Source organism: Acanthopagrus latus, chromosome 2 (assembly GCF_904848185.1).
Source record: "Acanthopagrus latus isolate v.2019 chromosome 2, fAcaLat1.1, whole genome shotgun sequence".
NCBI lineage: Eukaryota > Metazoa > Chordata > Actinopteri > Spariformes > Sparidae > Acanthopagrus > Acanthopagrus latus.
This window is the reverse complement of record NC_051040.1, coordinates 14,762,192-14,784,435: the sequence shown is the minus strand read 5'-3', so window position 1 is coordinate 14,784,435 and position 22,244 is coordinate 14,762,192. Positions and strand designations below refer to the sequence as shown.

Below are 22,244 nucleotides of genomic sequence, written 5' to 3'. Positions count from 1 at the left end.
CAAATAACTTACCTGCTTATCTTCCGATTTTAGACTTGAGAGATACAAATATTTCAAATTGGAGCAGCTCATTGCAGACCTCAAACAGCGTTCAACCGAGGACAGAAACACAGGTAAAACAATGGTGTGTTTCTAATAAGAGGAAGTTATCTGACACTATGTATCTCTTACTACAAACTATGTAAATATGGAAACTGTTAAAAAAAAAAAAATACATGCAAGAAAGAAAAACACAAGTGCTTTGAGCATTAAAATTCATCACCACTCATGAGCTGGATCATTGATACAAAATTGACATTCACGGTTAATGCCGCAATAAAAACCCTTCTGTTTGAAGCACTAACTCCTGACTCTTGATCAATAGAAATCCTATTAAGGTCTATCCAGCAGCCTTGTACGCTTTCCTCCCTACATGACGATTGTTCGAATGCTTTCAAACCACAATTTTCCGCCCCTGAGCCACTGACCCGTAACGGCATCGGCAAGCTGTCTTGTAAAAAAACACCCATGACATTCCCGTATTTCACAACAATAATGCACTCAGATGAACTAATGAACACATGTAATAGTGAGATAAGGTGTTAAAGTCAGACACTGTTCCATTTCTCCTCAGTCACAAAGGATGTAGATATCATTACACCATTACAGGGAGCCCTGTAGAGCAAAAGAGTCGATTTTCACCTCTATCACCTCCAAAGAGCTTTTGTTCAAGAAGAATGACCCAATATCCTAGTACACATGGTTCATGACTTGAAAGACAGCACGCCGATGATTACTGACTGAAGCTATACTGTTGGCAACAGGAGGTTGGTCTCTGGCTAGGTAAACAATTATCATTTACAATTAAGTGTTTCAATTGTAGCTGGCCACGGTACCTTGCCATCGGCTCCAGCCCCACATGACCCTGAAAAGTCAAAAAGATAATGGCTGCGTGGATGGATGTTTCAGTTGTTGTGGCATTTCCACATTTCCACATACATGCTATCAAAGGCAATATTATGATTCCCCTAAAACAAAACAACACTCAGACTCATACAATATCTCTCAATCAAGACATATAACCCACTAGAGGTGTTTAGCGGTGTCTGTATCTGCAGAGACCCAATCCTATGCCTGTATTTTCACATTTTCTTGGTATTTGCTGGTTTCAGCACATATCTGGCCGCCATCCTCCTGGCATTGGTGTGTAGCTTGCCTTCAGTCAATAAACAGTGTGGGGTTTGGACTATATAAAAATGTACCTACCGCTCTCAGTCCCTCATAAAGACCAGATGGAAAGGTCAGTTTGACCGAGGGTGGGGCTATACACGTGCAGAGCAGAGAGGCAAACAGCAGACAGGATGAAGCGTGCACTTTGGCTGCATTCACACAAAATCTGTACGGTTGTGTGGGGATGTGTGCTTAATCCTAACCAGAAAAATAACATTCGCTCTCTAGCTCGCTCGACCTCTATTGCTAGTAGTCTATTTGCTCTTTATTAGTCATTATAAATCCCATAATGCCTCATTCCGCATGACCATATTCTACAACTACTCTGTCACTAAGAGTTTTCCCCCCAAAACCTCCTAATTACTTCTTATCTAGTAATGCAGTCATTAAGATCTTAATATACTTTGCCCAGTCACAGTCTTATAGGTGGTAGAACAAGAGTACTACAAGTTTGAATAGTGTCCAATTAACTGAAAATGAAGTCTTTGTAACTCAGAATAGTGTTCCCCATCATAAAGTCAGATCTTACTCAGAATGTATTCACAAGTAGTTTAGCCACACTGGTTCTTGTACCCAAAATAACGTTTACCCAGAACACATTAAGACATTTACCCCAATATCATATCAAGGATCAAAAGTCTTGTTTAATTTCTGCAGGTTTACCACCAAAAGGGACGCCAATGCAGGTATGTTACCCCTCAAGCGTCACAGATTTTAATTCCGTCCTGAGAGTAGCACTCATCCTTCTTCACCATTTTCCCTTTATTACAGATGTCCTGTGTGGAGGAAGAGATTGACCGCATGAATGAGTCTTTCTTGCACCTGAGCTTGCAGCTACAGGAGAGAGCTCAAATGAGCACACGGCTGAAAGAGAGGGAGAACAGCGCTGGCAACCATTCTGTGGTAATTAGCTGGGTTGTTACATATATAGTTGCATAATCCGGAGAATTAATCTGAGCGGTAATGGTGTTTTGAAAGGATTGGAAATGAGCTCTTAGCGTTGTATTTCCTCACGAATTTCAACATGCTGAGACATTTTGTCGGATTTTCTCGTGTTGGGAGAAAAATGTGTCGATTTGTCACATGATGTTTGCCCGCATTTGCATAATTGCATCACTGCTTGTGACCGCATGCATGAATCAATTTATCTCCTTTCGCACGCATCATCTACGATACATTATCTGTAATCTATCGTTTTACAGAGGGCAACACCAACAAGCATGCCAAGCCTCAGTCGTAATGGAACAATCCTGCTGGAACTGAAGAGACGCCACGTATCACAGCGCCTCAATGAGCTCCAAACCACATTAGGCCAGATGAGACGGTGCCAGCAGCCTGACAGCAAGTCAAGAGATGGGACAAGGGCCCGTACTCAAACAGACAGCAGCGCCACTCAGCAGGAGCACAGGAAGCATTATCCTGGCATAGATGGCGGCCAGCGGCAGGACAGTATTCTAGCTAGCCAGAGTCACAGCCAACAAACCGAAGAGAGCCTCGGCAACCATAAACTGGAGAGTCATATTTCTGGGCAGCAGACGAGTGGCACTGTCCAGAGCAACGACCCCGATGCTTTTCCAGACTGCCAGATGCTCGAGAGCCAAGATCGGCTGAATCTCAGCGTCGCAGGAGAGCAGGAGCTAAACAGTCGGATCACAATTGAAAATACAATTGGACACACAGATATTGATGACATGTGGGGGCAGACTGAACAGAAACTTGATCGGAATGCCGATAAATGCTGAGAAATGTGTTGTTTGTGTGGGTTTCTCTCACCATTACATGTAGGTCTCCTTCCTCTTTGTCACAATTACAGTTTTACTACAAAGCCATCCACAGACTTTGTTTTAAATGCTCCTTAATTGTCCTGTAAGAAGTCTGATGAAGCTGCTTTCTTTTAAAATAGAATATGAATTAGTCTCAATTCAATAATGATGCCTCTGTAGGTCATATATAAGACAATCAGCGAGAAGAATGACTGTTTATGTATAGGTATGATAGTTATTTTTAATGACTGTCACAGGCTCTGATTTATTCGGGTTGGATATATCATACCTGGTCGCCCATTCACTTTCAAACCAGTGCGAATGCACATGTTTCCTGTAGCGCCTTTGCTTCTATCATTATTAATGTTTTATTGTGTTGTTTTCAAACACTTTTGTTTGTTTGTTTGTTGGTTTTATGCTCAGTTATCACAATCTTATATGAAGTGTTAGTGTTTATATCAATTTGATCCAGTTTATTTAAAGGGTGACTCAACACATATTAAATGGTGTTTACAGGTCTTGGGGAGTATTAAATAAAAGTTGTATAAATCCTTTTGTGGCTCCGGAGGAAGCTGCATGTAATTCTGATAAATTGCCTCCAGGAATGTCACTCAGTGTTGAAGTTGCATTGTGGGTAATATAGGCGGGAGGTGGATGTTTTGGAAAGAAGACAAATGTGTGGAATAGGTGAAAGGTAAAATCATTTTTATTTTAAACTCTCTGTAATGACTCCAATAGTGTTATAATCGTGCAATTTGAATCCAGTGGACTGCTTTTTAAAACCTGGTACCTACATTACCCACAATGCAACTATGAGTGACATCAATGGAAGCAATTTATCAGATTACATGTAGCTTCCTCTTGAGCCAATAAAGGCTTCATACTACTTTTTTCACATAAGCAGTAGTACTGCCAAAGACCTTTAAACACACTGTATCCTTAAAGCACTTTGGACTGCATCTTTGTATGAACAGTGCAATACAAAGCCATTTTTTATTATTGTGTCCTTCTCCATGCTCAGCCTAGAATAGCTCGGTAAACAACGCACGGTGTGATCTTCTTTCTTGTTTGTCGAGGAATGATCCGAGTGACCTCCGTCCTAATTCGCACCAGCTTTTAAACAACTCGCCTGTGCTCTTCTTTAATTATCTGTGATCCCTGGCCAGAAATAATGTCTGGCAACAAGCAACTGTGTGACACAGTCCATCCCTTTGTCCAAATAGTTTCTTATTCAGGAGCTAATACTGGCCTAACACCGGCTCTGTTCATTACCATATTCTAATTAAGACAATAAACTTCAGCTGTGTGAACGCACGGTGACACTCCTGCTTATGAATCGACTCCTGCTCACAACAACCTCTCCCCTGTGTAGACGTCCTCATGAATATTATATTAAACTGTGAAAACGGTCTCTTTTTTTCTCTGTTTTGCACGAGGTCCTCTAACATTCCTTCTCCAAGCTTCTTTTTTGTCAGTGTGGTGAGGTTTCTCTATAACCAGAGGGTCAGCCAAGTGGAGGCAAAAGTAGCAACTGAATTCGAAGTCCTGTTTGATCTGCTGCAGAAGAGAAGTCTACGCTGCTCGACTGATGCAAGAGGGTTCTGGGTCTTATAATAGAAACTGAGTATTCCTACAGGGGGCTGTGAGCCAAATCAGAAGGTCAGATGGAACAAGTCTTCACTTACTATCAGTGTTAGCTTCAAGCTCTGTGCCAAGTCCCTCGGGTTGAATCTGGCAGTGCCCTGCGGTTGTGTGTGTGTGTGTGTGTGTGTGTGACTGTGTGCTTATGCGGGGTGTGGTTCAGTGGCTGCCTAAGATTATGTTCCTTTATCAATTAGATTAGCTGTTATGTGCCACTGATCTGGCCTGTGCGTCTGCCTCGCAGTGGGACAAGGCATCATGTATCTCCATGATGTGCTGCTCTGGAGCGATGTGCGTGTGAAGTGGTGATCTGCAGTGCTGCAACATTATGCTTGCTCTAGTTGTTTAGATCAACATGGGGGTTATTTTTAGGAAGAGTGCTCTTTGTGTGATGTTTGCTTAAGTATATGCACGTCCCGTATATTCATATGTATGAGGACTACAGATAAAAGCCATTCTTTGAAATGAATAAACAACACCAGTTTGATCGATATGCCTTTGAATACAAAATAAAAAAAAAAATCAAGTAATATTATTTGAGCATGGGAAAGACAAAAGCTGTCACTGTTTGTTTCTTCCTGTGACGGACAAGACAGCAATAATGGCACATAGAGCAAAAACAACTGAGTGGTCAAAGGGTCGTACTGTGCCTTGTTGATTTTGAGTTGGTGAAAGAGATGAGAGTACATGATAGAGGGAAGATGCTGTCAAGTTATAAACAATGTATGTGTTGTGTATACAGTTACATTTTGTCTCGGGGTAAGAAGCTGTGAAACTACAGCTGGTGTGCCAGAAGAAATTGTAGATTCAGTGTTTAGGCATTCTGTGAGGAGGGTTAGTTGAATATCAAATCTTGTCTAGATACTTAGTGGGTAAATTGTTGCGAAAGTGCGTAAGCTGAGCGTTATCAGTCGGTTTCAGCCAAGTCAGCTGTGGCTAATAGGCTTGATTGCAGTGGCGGAGCCGAGTATGCATACAGGCAGCAGCCAGTACTCTGCTGTGCAGTTACATCTTGTCTAGGGGTCAAGCAGGGTATTGATAAATGCAGCTATGTGAGTTAGGGTTAAACGAGATGACATCACATCACATTTCATTAGTTTTATGACAAACTTTCTCTAGTTGAAAAAAAAAAAAATCACGTGTTATATTCACAGAACAATCCAAACACGATCTCTTGCCATTCACTACCTTTTTTTGTTTAAAATATGTAACAAAGATCGTATGGTGTTCCACCGGAAGAGGCGTCCATTCATCTCTCTACGGTTGTTGGTTAACAGTGAAGACGGCAATGGAACTTCGCACATCACCTTATGTCTTGTGTTATGTCACACTCAATCGGCAGCTCCAACACATATGTATGTACACGCACTGAATGTTGACGCCACAGTGCGGTGTGTACAGACACAGATGGAGCAGGAATACCTACAGGCTGTAGATGTTTACAGAGATAAGTAAACTCCCGTATTAGGAGGTTTTTCCGGCGAGCCACACATGAGCCTTTACATCTCAGTTTCCAATATGATTTACCCGTGGCTGTCTGCTGTAATCATGTTATAATCTTGAAATCCTTCCAAATCCCTGGAAATCTGTTGTGTGCAGTACATCCTCAAGGGGCACAGCACACACACACGCACACACACAATGATGTGTACAGTACATACATGTGCACACACTCCATCTAACCCACTTGTTTATACACACAGTCACTTTAATTATTTACTCCCTTATGTAAACTGCTGATTAACGCTGTGTTTCCCCGTAAACTCACCCCACAAAACTGTCCTCTTGCTCTCCTGTTTTACAGACACACTTGCTCTATTTAAAGCTCTCAGCTCTGACCACGGAGCGACATCTCTTGAAGGATGTTAACACATTATTTATTCACCTTTTTCCTCTATTTGAAGACAGTGAGTCAAACACGTCGGAAGCCTGTGAACAAGAGAGCAGGCTCGTGTTGTCGTCCTGAGTCTGTCGCTAAGCGGGCCTCCTCCTGTAGTCGCCATGGCACTGCATTACTGTTGCTATGGTTTCCTTATCTGCAGGATGTGGTTCAACCAGGCCTGCCATATTTAGTCCGCTCCCTCAGAGTGCCAGCCTACTGCTGATGCTGACAGCAACACAAGAGTGCACTCAGCTGCCTCTCTTTGCCGTTCTTTTCGCATCAAAATCTGCACCAGTAACCACTGGAATACCAGTGGATTTACTCCTCTAACAGTTTTTCATGTTTACAGATTAAAAAAAAAAAGCAAAGCAATGTATAGTTTTATATTTTTTTTTCCCTTGAGCCATTTTAAAAGAAAAATATAATACAAACCTCCCTCCCTGATTGCTATGATACCAGAGAATAATCCTTTCGCTACTCCAGATACAATGGATGCAAGATTAAATGCCGTGATGTCAAAGTGAGATTATCGTGACTCTTTCAGGCTTGAGGATGTCACGTGGTTCATCTCAACCTATTCCCATAACCTATTTCCTCTGTTCTTTCACAGAGTTGACAGATAACAACATCAGACGTCGTGGTAATCCGGATTTCTTGGCGTGCATCTTGGAAACATGGTGGATGGAAGAAAAAAAACAAACAACATTTGAAAGGAAAGATAAGAATTTAGCATGTGACATATAGACCAAGATATAGATACAGAGGAGCATGGCAGTTGGATTACTGAGACATTTCCTCTCGCATATTAAAGATGGTTTTATATTCTTTTGAATGTAGACGCTGAATAATCAAAAAGTCGGTTTCCTTTCTTGTGAACACACCAAAAAGACGAACCTGAGGTATTTGAGCATATAATCAGTGATCTTTTAAAGGGTTTCTTTAAAAGAAGCACAGCCCATCGTGCAAGATGAAGAAAATAGAGATTTGTGAAAGAGAGGAAATTGTATATTAATATTACATTCATATTCAAATTGGATGGGAGTCGGAATAAAAAGCAATGGGTGTATTCGGTGTTTCGGCCATTTCATTGCATTCTCATCACATCTTTTCAGCCTTTACAAGATTGTCAAAGTGCTGCAGCTTTCAGCCAGAGGAAGGAAAAAAAAAAAGTGATATAATTACACTGTTCAGCAGTCACTTCAGTCCTCTCTGCTGCAGGTTGTGTGGGTGTGATGGACAGGAAAAGGTTTCAATCTTTTCCCTACCTGAGCCAGTGAATCATTAGACTGCGTGAGTGAAAAGATTTCATCTTTATTCCTCACATTTAGCATTGCTTATACCCTAAAGGTGCACTATGTAGCTTGTTTGGGAACAATTTTGGTTTTACAGTCCTATAGATTCTTGAACTACTCTATAACCCACCTTAACTCAAAATAACACAAAACACAAGCATGTTTTGCTTTAATATGTCCAAATGAAAAATATAAACGTGTGGCTTTAAAGGTGCAATATTCATATTCATATTAATATTTGAACTCTGAGTTTTAATATAAGATAATAATACAAACCAGTGTATAAACAAGCTGCCGGAAAGGTGGCAGGGTCCGCCACATATAAACAGTATGAAATTGTGTTTTTCTTGAAGATCAGTTTGTCTATTTTGTTTCTTCAGTCATGGAAACAAAGACAGTTTGTTAAGGCATGAAAAAAAAAAAAATCAATGAAGATCTTTCCCTCCTGATTAAAACTTCATCCCCACAAAACTAAACTGCGCAAATTAAAGGATGAGGGGAGGAAGAGAAGATCGTTGTTGGAGCGTAGACAGGTTTGTACCAATTATAGACAGTATATGGCAGGAAAAGGTCAGGCCCTTTTCAGTGCAGAGAACAGGAGATCATTAGATTAGCAGCTCGGGTCCTGCACAGTATTTGATCAGCTTCATCGCTGCGGGAAGCCACGGACATGGATCCGTCACGACTTCCGAGTATACAGAGCCAGACCAGAACACACACTGTAGAGTTAAAGGTAACGGGGAACAATGCGAGCGCACCGATGTTTAACAAACCTTATGATCAGGCTCAACCAGATTACATAACACGTGACATGCTGAGTTGCGCCTTCACCTGTTCTAATGAAGTGATTTGCACGAGGTTTCGGGTTTCGCGGGTGTTTGTGTGGCTCCTGCAGTCAGAAGCAAACAGCCTGACACGACGCGCCGGGCCCGGCCTCCCTCTGAATGACAACAAGGCGCTCATGCTCACTGTGGACTGGAGTAGGAGGGAGTGACTCACGCATGCGTATCCGCGCCCCCCCCACCCGCCTCGCTCTGCCGACGCTAAAGTGACTGCTGGGAGAAAGAAAAAAAAAAAGAAGAAAAAAACAAAGGCAGAGAACCGCGGCTGGGAAATGTCATCAGTCATCTTTAATGGAGGAAAACAGACTTGAAACAATCAATGGAGTCATGCTGCAGGAGGGCTGCCGCCGCCGCTGAGCGTCTGTGAGCAACAAACAGTGACTGACTGGATCGGCTTGTGAGAATCCACAGGTTCCTCCTCCTCCTCCTCCTCTTCTTCTTCCTCCTCCTCCTCCTCGCTTGTTTTTTTTTTTTCTTTTTTCTTTTTGTCTTCTTTTCTGGAAGGATCCGGAGTGGATGACAGCAGTTCGGGACGAGGAACTATTTTATGTATTCCGCCGAGTGGAGGGGATGGTGAAGTTGAGATCCGTCTAGATAGATGATGACTGGCGCGTCAAGAAGGGGGGATAGCAGGAAGGCTCCTGTTTATGGATGAGCGGGTGACGACTTCCGCAACTCTTTCTATAGTTTGAAATCGTGCCATTCTTAAAAGAAAAAAAAAATCTTTTTTCTTTTTTTCTTTTTTTTTTCTTTTTTCTGAAGAAGAAGACAGTTTGGGGATTTTCAGTCGCACCTGCGCGCTCATCCGCCGAGGAGAGGCGCTGTCCGTGGTCCTGAAGTCATCTCAGCACCTCCTCCTCTCCTGTCTCACTCCTGACACAACTTCAAGGGTCACTCCTGCAAGTCAGAGGGACACTGTCCACCAGCAGCCCCAAGAAAGAGCCTAATATGATAACTCACACCAGAGTTCATCTGCAAACTTTGGTGCTTTTGTTTTTTGCAGGTAAGCACATAAAGAAATATGGCAAGATGTCAAGTGTACTGTTTGTTTGTCGCATGTCTCACCCCATGGATGCACCGGCGGCAGGCCTTGTTGGTGCCACGTGAACCTCCCCTCTAAACCCCCAGTCTGCAAAACAGGTTCAGCTGCGCTCACTGCTGTCAGCATTAAAGACAAATCAATGCAGCCACTGAGCAGAGGACAGCAGGGTTACGCTATATATCTACCCTTTCTCCACTTTTCCCTCCGCTCTCTTGTCTCCTCGCTGCTTCCAACGCCCTCCCCTTTTTCCATGTGTTTGCATGAGCCCCTCGGTGAAAAGAGAGAGAAAAAAAGGAAAACAAAAAAAAAGGATGAGATGGAATCGATGTTGTCACTGTCTGCCCAGGGGGGGCTGTGGGTTACATAAGAGCACCAGGACCCAGCAGGGCAGCAGTCACACAACACAAAGACGTCCATGTGGCGAGCTCACTGAGATTATACTGCCTCTCTTGCCCCTTCACAAGAAATCCCATCTCTGTGTTTATAATCCTTTTCCCTGTAATTATTCTTTCTCTTTTAATGCTTTTATTTTTTTTTCAATCACTCCTTCCACAGTCCCTGCATCCAACACCACCGGCCACCCTCCCTCCCTTTTTTTTTATCCCTCCTTCTGCCAGCTAATAATGATGGGCAGAGGCCGTCATTAGTGCTTACTGGCCTGGACAATCTCGGATTTGCTATCAGTATTGTGACTCGAGTCTCCCCACTGCCCGCGGAGCCGAATAATTGAATTTGTGCCTTTTTCAATGCTCACTGAGCTGTCTGGCTCAACGTCGGATTCATTGTAAGCACAGGTTTCCACAACCTCTTGACCACCACTGTGACCATGATCTTGTTAATAGAGATTAAGAAAAAGTAATTGGGTGAAGGCTGAAAATGTCACTGTACAAGATTGACAGCTGATTTTATCTTTGATGGACTTGTGAATGTAGTCTGAGGAAACTTCAGGTTCAGTTGTGGGTGTTAGAAGAGATGTCAAACAGTGAAACAGCTGCAGCGCACTGTTTAAATGTTCTCCCCCACTTAAAGGAAGGTTAAACCAGAAATGAAAATTCAGCCATTATCTCCTCACCCCCATGCTAATGAAAAGTCATTGCGGGAAAAAAAAACATTGCGGGAGCTTCACGGCAAAATGGTGTCGCAGTGTCCTCTCTCCTCAACAGCCGAAGTCGACGGCAACTTGTTTTGAAGTGTTGAAAAAAAACAAAACCATAAAATGTCTCCGCACAGCTCGCACAGGATAATTAATGTCCCCAGAAGCCCTGAGAGCCCAAATTGGTCTGAAAAGTGTGCATTCAAGCAAGGCCGTCCACTTGACATGGTGCGCTAACACTTTTAGCCTGGCAGCTACAGTGTCTCCAGGACTTCCAGAGACTTGGATTACGTCAGGCATGCTGTATGGAGCCGTTTTATCTTCTTGTTTTGTTAGGTTTTTTTTTTTGTTTTTTTTTTTCATTTTAAAACAAGACAAAACAAACAGTTGTTCAGGAGAATGAACTACAAAACCTTCACGCCCCCCCACCACCTGTCGACATAAACATGTGAACATGATGGGCTGTCAAAAAAAAAATCATCTAGTACTTAGCCACCTTACACTCAGATATTGAGGTGAGCGCAAATAGGCTTTCACCCTTCAGCATGTGTGCGTGTGTGATAACAGCCTTCTAGTGTCAAAGTCTGCACGGTGCAGCTCAAACACCCGAGTAATGTCAACAACTTGACTGGAGCTGAACATGTTGACAGAGTTGCCATCAGGCCGGCTGCTGTACTAAACGCCTGTGACCGTTTCATGCTCCTCCAGTCCACCTGAGCCAGCCAGTATGTGTGGAAGTCCCGTCGGCTACAGAGGCGGTCCTGGGGAAACCCATGATGCTGACCTGCATCGCCTGTTTGAGGAGGGAGGAGATCAAACCCAAGACGACCGTGCAGTGGTTCTTCATGCCGAACACAGACGACATCGCAGAGGACAAGACTCCTGTAGGTTGCTGCTGCCGTCGTATATTTGACATGACACATGTGCTCATACTAAGTGTGTTTATGTTATACATGTCTGCATGCCTTTCCTCTCTGTCAGATATACAAGTACGTGGACGAATCCCCGATTGAGTTGGACGGACCATTTAAGGGCCGTCTGACCTGGAGAGGGAGCCAGGACCTGCAGGACGTCTCCATCGAAATCAAAAATGTCACCTTCAACGACAGCGGCGTCTACGAGTGCATCGTACTTCGAGAGTTTGAGTTTGACTTCTTCACTCCGTCAGTCTCCGTCTCCAAGGACATCAAGCTGAGGGTGATAGAGAAAGGTGCGGCTGATAATTTACCACTTTCTTATGTGTTTTTCCATGCTGCCTGTGCTCAGCCTTAGCCAAATGCTTGGTCGCTGTGTGAGTGGAGCTCATTGTTAAGGCCGGCTGTTATCGCAGCTTGTCTGACTGCAGTAACAGCCTGGAGTTTCTCAGACCTCAGACCGGAGTGTGTCGTGCGTCTCGGGCGAGGAGAGGTTCCAGAAAGTAGTCATCAGGCCCAAGAAATTAGCAACTTAAATCTGACACGGAAGCTCTCACTTTAAAGGTGCAATATGTATAACTGGCCTTAAGACATATATACATAAATAGGGGTGCACGGTTTCACCAGAGTAACCGGTAACTGCTGCTGAGTGTAGCTGCCAAGTGCGGCTGCCATTAGCTAATTAGCCCAGCTAGCTGTGCAGCTGACCCGAACTGGGAGCTCAGAGCACCGGGGTTACGTTTTGTTTACCGACCGACTATCACACTATTTTAGTAATCTTAATTAATGTTGCACCTTTAAAAAGTGTTTTTCTTATACGTAATGATCTGGATGGCAAATTAAAAAAGGCTAGAACCTCTCCAGTAAATGTTTAATTAATAGTTGGCCTTCATGTGAATATTAGCTATGTTTAATAACTAATTATTACAGTATTTTGTATTGTTAATCTCTAAAGTGGGTTTGTTTGCCCTGTGTTATTTTAATGTTTTATTATAAGATGTGCAATACTTTTCAGGAGCAGCATTTAAGAAGGTCACAATGTGTTATTATGGATATAGTTAGCTTTAGTTCTTTTCTCAAGTTAGTTAACCAAAATGTTTTGTCATACTTACACGTTTTGGCTTAGTTAAATCTGCTGCAAGCTAACCCTCATTTTAGTTAGGACAGGAAAGGAGTTCTCTGTCCTGATTTGTTAAAGTGGGAGGGAGTGCCAGAACATTTCGAGCAGGAGGAGGAGTGACATGGGTTATTGACCTCTCTGTAATGGTGATTACAACATAGAGATATATAAATATTAAACACTTTTTTTTATCTAAAAAGATATCACTTACAGCAGCTTTAAAGCAACAACATGCTCCCTTCTGGAGTAAGATGAGTCTCATCAGTTCATCGCCCAGCCCAAAGCGTGACTATTTGACACCCTGGAGAGGAGTCTCATCTTTCTCCATAAAGTGAGTTTGTTACTTTAACTTGAACAGCTTCTGCTGAAACACAAGCGGTTGTACTGATAAATATGTCAAATACCTACCTAGAATCTGTCTGTGTAAAGTATATTTATCGTGCATGCTTTGCAGTTTGAGCAGAACTGATTTATGCTGACAGCGAATTTAATCCAAATGATTTGCTTTGCAGCGCCATTCGTGTTTCTGCTGCAGCAATGCACGTCTGAACACTGAGTGGCCCAGCGTATCACATTAAACAAGACGACAGTGATGATACAGTTGCACGCAGTTTATTCTGAGAAGCGGTTCAGCTCTGGCGTGTTGATTTACGTTCCCTCCTGGTAGAAACAGTCTGTGCCGTGTTGACCTCTGTGTGTTGAGTGCTCAATTTGTTTATCAGTCTGCTTTAAGTGGGTTTTTTTTTTTTTTCCTGCATTTTATTATATATTTCCGACTCATTCTCGCTAAGTGATGCATCATTGTGAGGGCAGCCTGCCACTAATAACGCCACTTTCCTTCTCTCCCACTTTTGTTGTGACCGTGCTGAAGAGGAATAATCTATGTGTTATGTTTTGTCTGCCTGTTATTGTTCATCCAAGCTTTTCTTCTGTTGTCAGTGAAGGGGTTAATTCAAACCAACTACTTTGCTATCTAATATGAGGGGTAATGTATTCTGCTTTCCCGAATGCTTGGCTTGCTGAATGTGTCATTTTTCTACATTGATTGAATATACAGCACAACATGTATATTTGGAACTCTTTACTTCTTCCCATTTCTTTGACTTAACATGATTTAAAATCTGCCTGCATGTGGTATATAGTTCACTATCAGAGGCATATAAAGACAGGCGAGTTGCAGCCCAGAGAGCAAATTGGATTGTGATTGTCCTCGGAAGTGCAACTTTCATAATATACTACAGTTTGATCTTCTCTACACATGTGAAAGCCTCTCAGTCACGTCCCATACAACTGTGGTGTCAAATTTCACAAAGCCGTCATCAGTGTACTGTAGATTACAGCTTGGGAATCATGTTACAGTAATGATGTCCATAGCAGTAGAATGGATTAGCCCACAGCAAACATCGGTGCTTTTCCATCGGAAGGGATTATGTTACACCCGGAGCCTCTATTTGCAGAGGCTGCAGAATCAAATCAGTGAAAGCTGTCAACTGTCTGGTCAGCAGGCTTTCTGGAATTTGGTGCACGCTCACTGGCACAGTGGTTCACAGTGGCTTATAATCCCATTTTTGATGGTTCACATTTTTTTTTAAAAGTCCCATGTGTGCATTGGAACGGCCTTTTGTTTGCCGTAATCACTCCTCCTGTTCATACTGGCCATGAGAAGATCCCTTAGTAATGCATTTATAGTGTAAGTGGTGGAGAAAATCCATAGTCCTCACGCTGTGTAAGATATTCATAACAGCCTCAGTTAGTAGCTATATCAGATTTCAACCACAGGCAGTAAATAGTTCATAGTAGTTCACACAAAACTGATGAAAACTCAGTTATTATGTGCTCGACCCCATGCGAAGTGTAAGTATACGTAAGTGTAGGTGTAACATACCTGGAGCCTAACAGGAAAATTACTATTTGACAACTGAACAAACTCGATGGGAGATTTTTTTAAAAATATAATTAATAAATAAATACATGAAATCTTCACTTTAACTGGGTGCAGAAGCTTGACCGCACGTGTGAAGTGTCATTTTTGTGCGAACTTTTCCTTTAAATAGGCAACGCAAACAATCGACATGACTATCAAAACAGAAAGCAGTGAAAGCAACAATAAAGCAATAAATACAGTTCAATTAAAGGTGCAATGCGCAAGAAATGGCCCCCTGCTGAACTGATACTCAACAACAAAACAACAATTTGGGGGCAGCGTATCACCCGAGTGACAGTCTGAACTGTATAAGCCATTGGCTAGTAAGCCCAGTTAGCAATGAAGCTACTGGTCCTATTAGCTGAGTCCAGTATGCCTGGACTGGGTGCTCGGAGCAGAGGGGGAGACTTGCTGTTAAAAGCACTGGCACTGGAAAATGTGAATGGGATACACACAGTAAGAAAGCAATAAAGACAAAGACAATGAAAGTGCAGTAGGCAAATCAAACAATCAAAGCCAGGGAAGATTTTCTTTCTTCTTTTGACTCAAGTATTTTAATTTACTTCCAATTTAGTCTGAATTAGAAGACTTTGTAATGTAAAACCCCTTCTCCATCTGTTACCAGTCTTGTGCCGTAGCTGCAGTGAGGAACATTGTCTGGTGAAACACAACGAGGGAATTCTGTCCTAAAAAGAATGGAACTTTGAATACAGTACCCACATGATTTGGTGAACTACAGATAAACTTTGGATAAACCTGTTTGATTTTTTCATCAGGGCGAATGAGTATTATAAGAGAGACTTGAAAAAAATGTGAGCCTCAATCACCTTTATTAATTGTAATAATATGACTAAATTAACTGATAATGCTTTTACATTTGTAAACATGAAACTAACATTTGAGCCAAAATGAGGTCATCATATGTCTTAACATCTGTGCTGCACCCTGAGAACCACTGTGACTTTGCATTTTCATCTTAGTCCTTTACTAAAGGAACCCTGTGGAGGTTTTGAAAACCTGTAAAATTGATCTTACTAATGTTTTATGAGGACAGAAATTGAGGTGTTTATTAGACCTTATGGATATGCACGATGCACGTATGAATGAATGTTAACAGAGATTTTGTGTACTCCACAGGGCACCTTTAACTCCCTAGGCTCCGTTATCATTAACTTATAGGTATGGTCATAATGTTCTGTATGCAACATACAGTAGCATCATTCGTGGTGTATCTTCAAAATGGATGCACACCAGAAAAAAAAAAAAAAACATGACTCTGCATTTGCTTTAAGTTCAGCTGCATAGCAATGTCAGCACAGAAATATTGCCTTACCTATCACGCCTGGCAGCTGATTATGGGTCAGCAGTGTTGCACATAGATGACCGAGCTCGGCATACTTTTCTGAAACCTGTGAATAGATAAGTCTCCCCTTGCTCTACTCAACACATTAAACACTCACAGGTGCGACGCAGGCTGAATAAAACATGTTCCTTTGCTGTCGTTTGTGCTCCGCAGCCAGCACAGACACCACGGCGCTCTACTCTGAGATCATGATGTATGTGCTGCTGGTGTTCCTGACCTTCTGGCTGCTGGTAGAAATGGTCTACTGCTACAGGAAGATCTCCAAGTCCGATGAGCAGACGCAGGACACAGCGTGAGTGTACAGACACACTGTCAGACGCAGACACAAATAAGAGTCGAGGCACGCTGCGCATACTGAAGACGTGCCTGCTGTCAACAGATGCATATTGTGTACTAACTTTTCTCTTTACAAGGCAGTGTGGTGAAAGTGTGTACCTGTGTGTGCCCGAGTTTCTGCTCTTTAAAACCTCAGATGTATGTCAGACAGAGAGATGTAGGAGGCAATCAAGAGGAAGAGGAAGGCAGGACAGAGAGGAAGGGAAAGAGTCAGACAGCAAATAGACAGGCAGCGAGGTGATTCGGTCTAAACTGCATTCGTTCGTAACCCTCCTGCAACAGTAATCTGTCTTCTCACTTAAACTGCCTGACAGACCTGAATAATTCCAAGCACTGCTGACTGCTCTTTTTTTCCCCCCCAAACAACCTCTTTACATCCGTGGTGGATTTGCAACTCCTTCAGAAAGCGTCACCCTGTCAGCTCTGACAAAGGCCCGACTGCACCTGTATAGTCAGCTCCCACCGGATTGTCCCGTTGTTGATGAAGGCCAGTCAATACAGGTCGGCAACGTTTGAACAGGCAATTTACGGGACGCGGACGGAACAATCACATATGACATGCACCACATATGCTGATCCAGTTGTTGTGGCTTTGCAGACAATGAACCCTGATCTCAAATCCCAGATCTCCAAGACTCACTGCAGTCACACGGAGCTACGCTTATGCAAAATGTATTTCTAACACGCGGGCATCCTATACCTGGGGTAAACACAGTAGAATACGATTGTAAGGCGTCTTTGTTTACCTCTACCAAAAAATTGCCGGGTCCAGTTACTCAAAAGTTCAAATTTGCTGCTGTCTTTGTCACACACGACAGTAAACTGGATATTTTTCAGTATTTTCTGACATTTTATGGACAAAACTAATACAATTAACACATGATAATAATCTGTAGATACGTAAATGCCTAATTAACATCTCAATCAACAACATTTGAACAATATGAAATTCACACTTTCACACAAAAAGATTATATTATATTATGATTCCTTATATTCCTGATAATTTGTTAAATGATTTAGTTGTAATGTAGTTTTGTCTTGAAACATTATAAAAAATCAGCAAGCAACACAACAAATATTTCTGTGTTTTGTTGGATTTGGAAGCTGTAGAAAAGCCTTTTGAAAGCAGTCAATGATGTTAAGTTAATGTACATTTACTGGCACATTTAAGTTTTTCACTTTGCCCTCACCATTCATCGATCCGCGCACAGATCCGGAGTGCACATTAAGTTAAGCATCAACTGATCGAATGTGTCTAACTCTGTTTACCTCGCTGGTGTCCGCGGCTGAAAGAGTTAACGGCTTGAGGCCACCTCACAGCCATTATTGACCTGTATGACAACACTTCCCGCAGTGAGGAGCTACACCCACTCAAAGAGGCTGTTCTGTGTCACCTCGTCTTAATGGAAATGTACCAAGGCCAGAACATCTTCAGGTGGCATTTTCTGATGCATTAGCGGCTCGTGTGAGTCATGTAACTGAGGAAGAAGATGGAGAGCAGCAGCAATAGCAATAATCAAAGACATACAAATATATTTATATATATTTCAAACTTGCTGACAGAGCCCCAAAGCTCTTTCACTATTGTTAATGTTGCCTCGTCTACACAGTGTCTGTGCAACTCTACTGAATCGGGCTCCTATTCAGTGAAGTTTGCAGTTAAGTACTGGGTGTCATATCTCCCTGATGTGCAGCACGTGCCAGCGCCACACTGCTCACATTACAGGGACGGTTGTTATCTTTTAAAATAAATTCCCTCTGGGGGAGTACATTGTTGTGGCATCATGAATTATGGACACATCTGAATGGAGTCCAAAAATGAAGGACAGTCAGTCGTGTTGATCTGTGGTGAGCGCTGCTCAAACCTTCACCAGCATCACTCTGTGGGTATCTGGTGGTACAGAGGGCACAGAGTAGCACCTGCTCTCAGACACTCCTCTGTTCTTTTCTACCAATCTGCCTGCAGGACAAACTACCTAGCCATTCCCTCTGAGCGGAAACCCCCTCCAGCCACTCCTGTTACCGAATAAAAGAGGTTTTCAGTGACACGGTATTTTACATGTGACTCCCTCACCATGAACCAGAACGCTCAAAATCGCCCTTGTCTCTTTCCAACTCATTGTTCGTACCTTTATCTCTCGTATCTGTGCAGTCCTGTTGCTTCAGCACCTCCCCCTGTGTGTCTGCTCTCGCTCGCCCCCCTTCAACAAGGGGCTTTCATTCCTGGAGCTCTCACCACTCAGTCATTAGTTATCCATTCGCACCTTCCATTCAGAGTCCATTCAAGAGTTTTCCATTAGAAATGTATCAGAATGATTGTATTTGATGTAGGGTAATTCATTTTTAAATTACACAAGAGAAGAAACTGGTGTAATTTGTTTCGAATGTCATTCAACAATTTAATATGAGCATATGCAATTCAATCACAATCTTCTCTGGTATTGATCTGCATAGTAAAGATAGTAAATTACAGGCATGTGAAATAGATTGCATTTGCATGTATATGAAGGGGGAGTGGGGGGCCTCCTGTATCATAATAATCCTAAAGGACAGTGTTGATTATTGGAATTAGATGTTTCTGTTTTTAATATTGCAGATGCAACACTGGTTATTTAGCATATAAATCATTTCATGTTGAATAAGATTGAACATGTCATCTGCTCTTTTTTTTTTTTCTTTTTTTTTTAGGTATTAACCAATCACGCTGGGACTTCGGTGTCATCTGACAAAAATAGGGCATAGATTCCACATCTCTCATCTGTGCCCCTGATGAGGGTATCATTGCTCCCAAGACGGTCCGACCAACCCTCCCCAGTCTGTCAACTGCGTCTTGTGAAAAGCCCGTCGGAAACGTCCCCGTGCTCAGTTTTTTTCTCCTCCTCGCCCTGTTGTTGTTTTTTTGTTATGTTTTACCTACGTGCCACTCATCTGAAATCAAGTGCTTTCGCAAATACAGCAGGTTAAAAAAACATAACATAACAATCATGTCAGCGTCTTGCACTTATTACCAGATAAATACCAGCCTAACTGCTTTATTTGGAGTTACGGATATTTTCTTCGTAGTCAGTGGTGCCGCCGTGATTTGTAACCTATAAACAGAAAACACCCAAGTGAAGTCGCCGTCCTGCTGCTCTCGAGGCTGTTATTATATACAACCTATATACCGACTGTGTTGTATGTTTTAGTTTAGTCGTTTTATTACAATTTTATAGACCACGCTGAGACTTTACGTCACAGTTTCGTTTGTATCTCTTTTTGATGTCTTTTTAATGAAAATGGATTGCGATCGCTTTTATACTGTGCGGATGTGCATTTCTCCCAGTTTTGCTGTGTGCCATCTGTGAAACCACGGTGTTAATGGAAAATATACAAAAACAGATGAATTGAGTCACTTTTTCAATTTCAGTTGATCTATATTCATCTAGGCGCCTTTTCCTCTACTCTCCTCTGTATGAATTGTTGATCCGTGTTCAGCACTGAGGTCAATTAATAGGTCTTACTGCATACCCTTACTCTAAACATTACTCTTAAGCTTCGACTGTTGCTATCAAGACTAAATGTGTGCCTCTTTCTATAGTACAACACTGTAGAGTTGTACATATTTATATCTATATATATTGTGACTCAATCATACCACACTGTTCTTTGTCTATATATCTCCTGTGAGAGTGAGCTGCTTCTGATCTATTAAATACAATGCATTCCACTCTATGCGCCGAGGCTCCTCTGTTCTCTGAAAAGTTCTTACTTTTGCACTGAAACAGCTGAACCTGTCGCCCAAATAAATGTGGGCAACTAGTGTGTCTGCAAACCGAGCATATGATGAAATATTACTTTTTTAAAATCTTGCAATGGCACATTTTCTTTTGGTTACATTTTTTTGACAGCGCTGTGCACCGGTTAGGTTGCAACACAGCTGGATATGTACCGAGATCTCCTTAAAAACACCCGTATTTTTGTTCCACAAAAACTAGAGGTCTCCTTTAAAAGTGTCAGACTTACTATGCAGTCTTGAACTGCTCTCTTGGCAGTGTTCTCGCCTGTTACTCCACCATTATTCCCTCCACGTCCTGATATGAAAGTCAGGTCATAAACATGTACTGTCAGTGTGATATGATACGCTTTGTGGAAATGTCAATATGGTACATTGTCTAAGAGATGTACAAGTGTGAATGTGGTTTGGAGAAATATTGACTACCAACATTATATCCTGGTGGATATTGCACAAAATGATGAGCCAACACCCTCAGTGGCCTCTGTCTTATATTCTCCTTATTATCTGTGTCTGTGGTGGTGTAGAGGTACAAAAAAACAGGCTGAACACCTCTGGTGTTTCATCGACACTGACAAAACCTAAAAGCAATCTTAAATTTGTTGTCCTTGAAGTAAACTTTGTTTGCTTTAGGTGTCCTGTAGAGCTGAGGTGTGGTTATTTAAGGCAGAGGGTTTTATCTAGTGGGAGCAGAGCTGGAGGAGAAAAAGGCCAGGAACGTTGTTACAGAATACAGCGAAAGGTAGCAAAAGGTGAAGGTACCGGAAGAAAGACGCGGGAAAAGACTGGCAGTTAGAGAGCGAGAGAGAGAGGAGTGGTGTACGTTGCTCTTTTAGCTGGCCGTGACCCACGGCAGTGACAGATATAGCAGCAGCTGTTGTTATGGCAACCCAGGCATGCCTGTAGCAAGGCAGATTGCCTGGCAAAGATATTACCATGCGATAGTTCATAGCTCATTCATTTACGCTCAGCTGTAAAAGTAATACAGCCCTTTATTACTTGCTCAAAGTATGAAGGCCACTCACCCAGCATGCTTTGCTACAGGAGGAGGCTTGATAGAGCATCCCTGGACAGGAGCGTCGACACCACCTGCCAAGGTCAGGTATATGGTCCGAATGGCAAACAGGTAATGCAACAAGCACACCTTTTATCCTTCCATCAAGTTCCCATAAATTGGTTATTGATTGTGCGGCACATCCCATAAACTCTCCGACAATATGGCATTATGGCTCTGAGAGCTATTGTGAAAGTGGAATTCTTTGACCCTCCCCCTCCTCTCTCCTCTCTCCTCCTCCTCCTTCCCTTCCTCCTCCACCTCACTGTCTCTCCTTTCTCCTTCTCTATTGTTACAATGTGCCTCCCTCAGGATACAACCCAGTAATATGGCCCACATTCTACAAATATACGTTTCAGTGAAACCACAAGGCCCCAACTGCCTCGGTGCTCTGTTAAGTCACATCACGCGGAGAGCTATAAACACTCTTTAACCCTTGTAAATGTAAACAGCCAATTTACACAAAGTGTCAGTGATGACAGGAAGGGGCTCCGTCGCCCAATAACCCGCTGACAAAGCATGCTCATAAAACACTGCCCACTGTACCATGTGGGTGAGTGTAAGTACAACATACCCACCCGCTTTCTCATCTTTTGCCGTAAGGATGACTGTGAGTTGCAGCCATGTTTCATTCTGACATGAAGTCTGACCTTTATTATGATTCTGAATCATTATAATCTGCGGCACATTGACGCTTGTCCATCCATGAAGGGTCTTTGTCTCCCCCTAGTGTAAAGCACATTATGCCATCAGATGTTGACATAAAATCAAAGACAACTTATGAACGTCAATCAAAAAAAAAGAAAAGATGATGCTGTTGCACAATTTTTTGATGAGCAGAGCAATTTCTGGTGCGCAGGTAGCAGTATTTTTTTTAATTTTTTTTTTAAAGTAAATTCAGATATTTTAAATGATTGATTTGTTGAGTCTATGTGTTCGTAGGGTGGGTTTGATCAGAAACGCTTGGCTGTGGCCCGAGCATTGACGCTGCAGC

The 22,244-nt window shown here is 42.4% G+C and overlaps 2 protein-coding genes across 9 annotated transcripts in view; both read left to right on the top strand.

Annotated features, from left to right (window-relative positions):
• Positions 1 to 4,748, top strand: part of LOC119004899 — a 62,815-nt gene extending 58,067 nt beyond the window's left edge. For all 7 annotated transcript variants that reach the window (XM_037072233.1, XM_037072250.1, XM_037072245.1 and 4 more), the window contains 4 exons: positions 34 to 113; positions 1,867 to 1,895; positions 1,981 to 2,112; positions 2,412 to 4,748. In XM_037072233.1, the coding sequence (XP_036928128.1) occupies positions 34 to 113; positions 1,867 to 1,895; positions 1,981 to 2,112; positions 2,412 to 2,951 (781 nt within the window). In that variant the 3' untranslated portion in view covers positions 2,952 to 4,748. The remainder of the gene's footprint in view (positions 1 to 33; positions 114 to 1,866; positions 1,896 to 1,980; positions 2,113 to 2,411) is intronic.
• Positions 4,749 to 8,804: 4,056 nt separating this feature from the next.
• Positions 8,805 to 20,130, top strand: scn3b (sodium channel, voltage-gated, type III, beta). 2 transcript variants are annotated; one of them, XM_037087738.1, is made up of 6 exons: positions 8,805 to 9,632; positions 11,473 to 11,648; positions 11,746 to 11,974; positions 16,239 to 16,377; positions 18,391 to 18,474; positions 19,113 to 20,130. In XM_037087738.1, exons 1-5 carry the CDS (start codon positions 9,578 to 9,580, stop codon positions 18,452 to 18,454), a joined length of 663 nt encoding a protein of 220 aa, XP_036943633.1. In that variant the 5' UTR covers positions 8,805 to 9,577; the 3' UTR covers positions 18,455 to 18,474; positions 19,113 to 20,130. The 2 variants fall into 2 exon arrangements, with proteins under 2 accessions (XP_036943633.1, XP_036943641.1); XM_037087746.1 differs by lacking the exon at positions 18,391 to 18,474 and having other exon boundaries at positions 8,806 to 9,632.
• Positions 20,131 to 22,244: the final 2,114 nt, after the last annotated feature.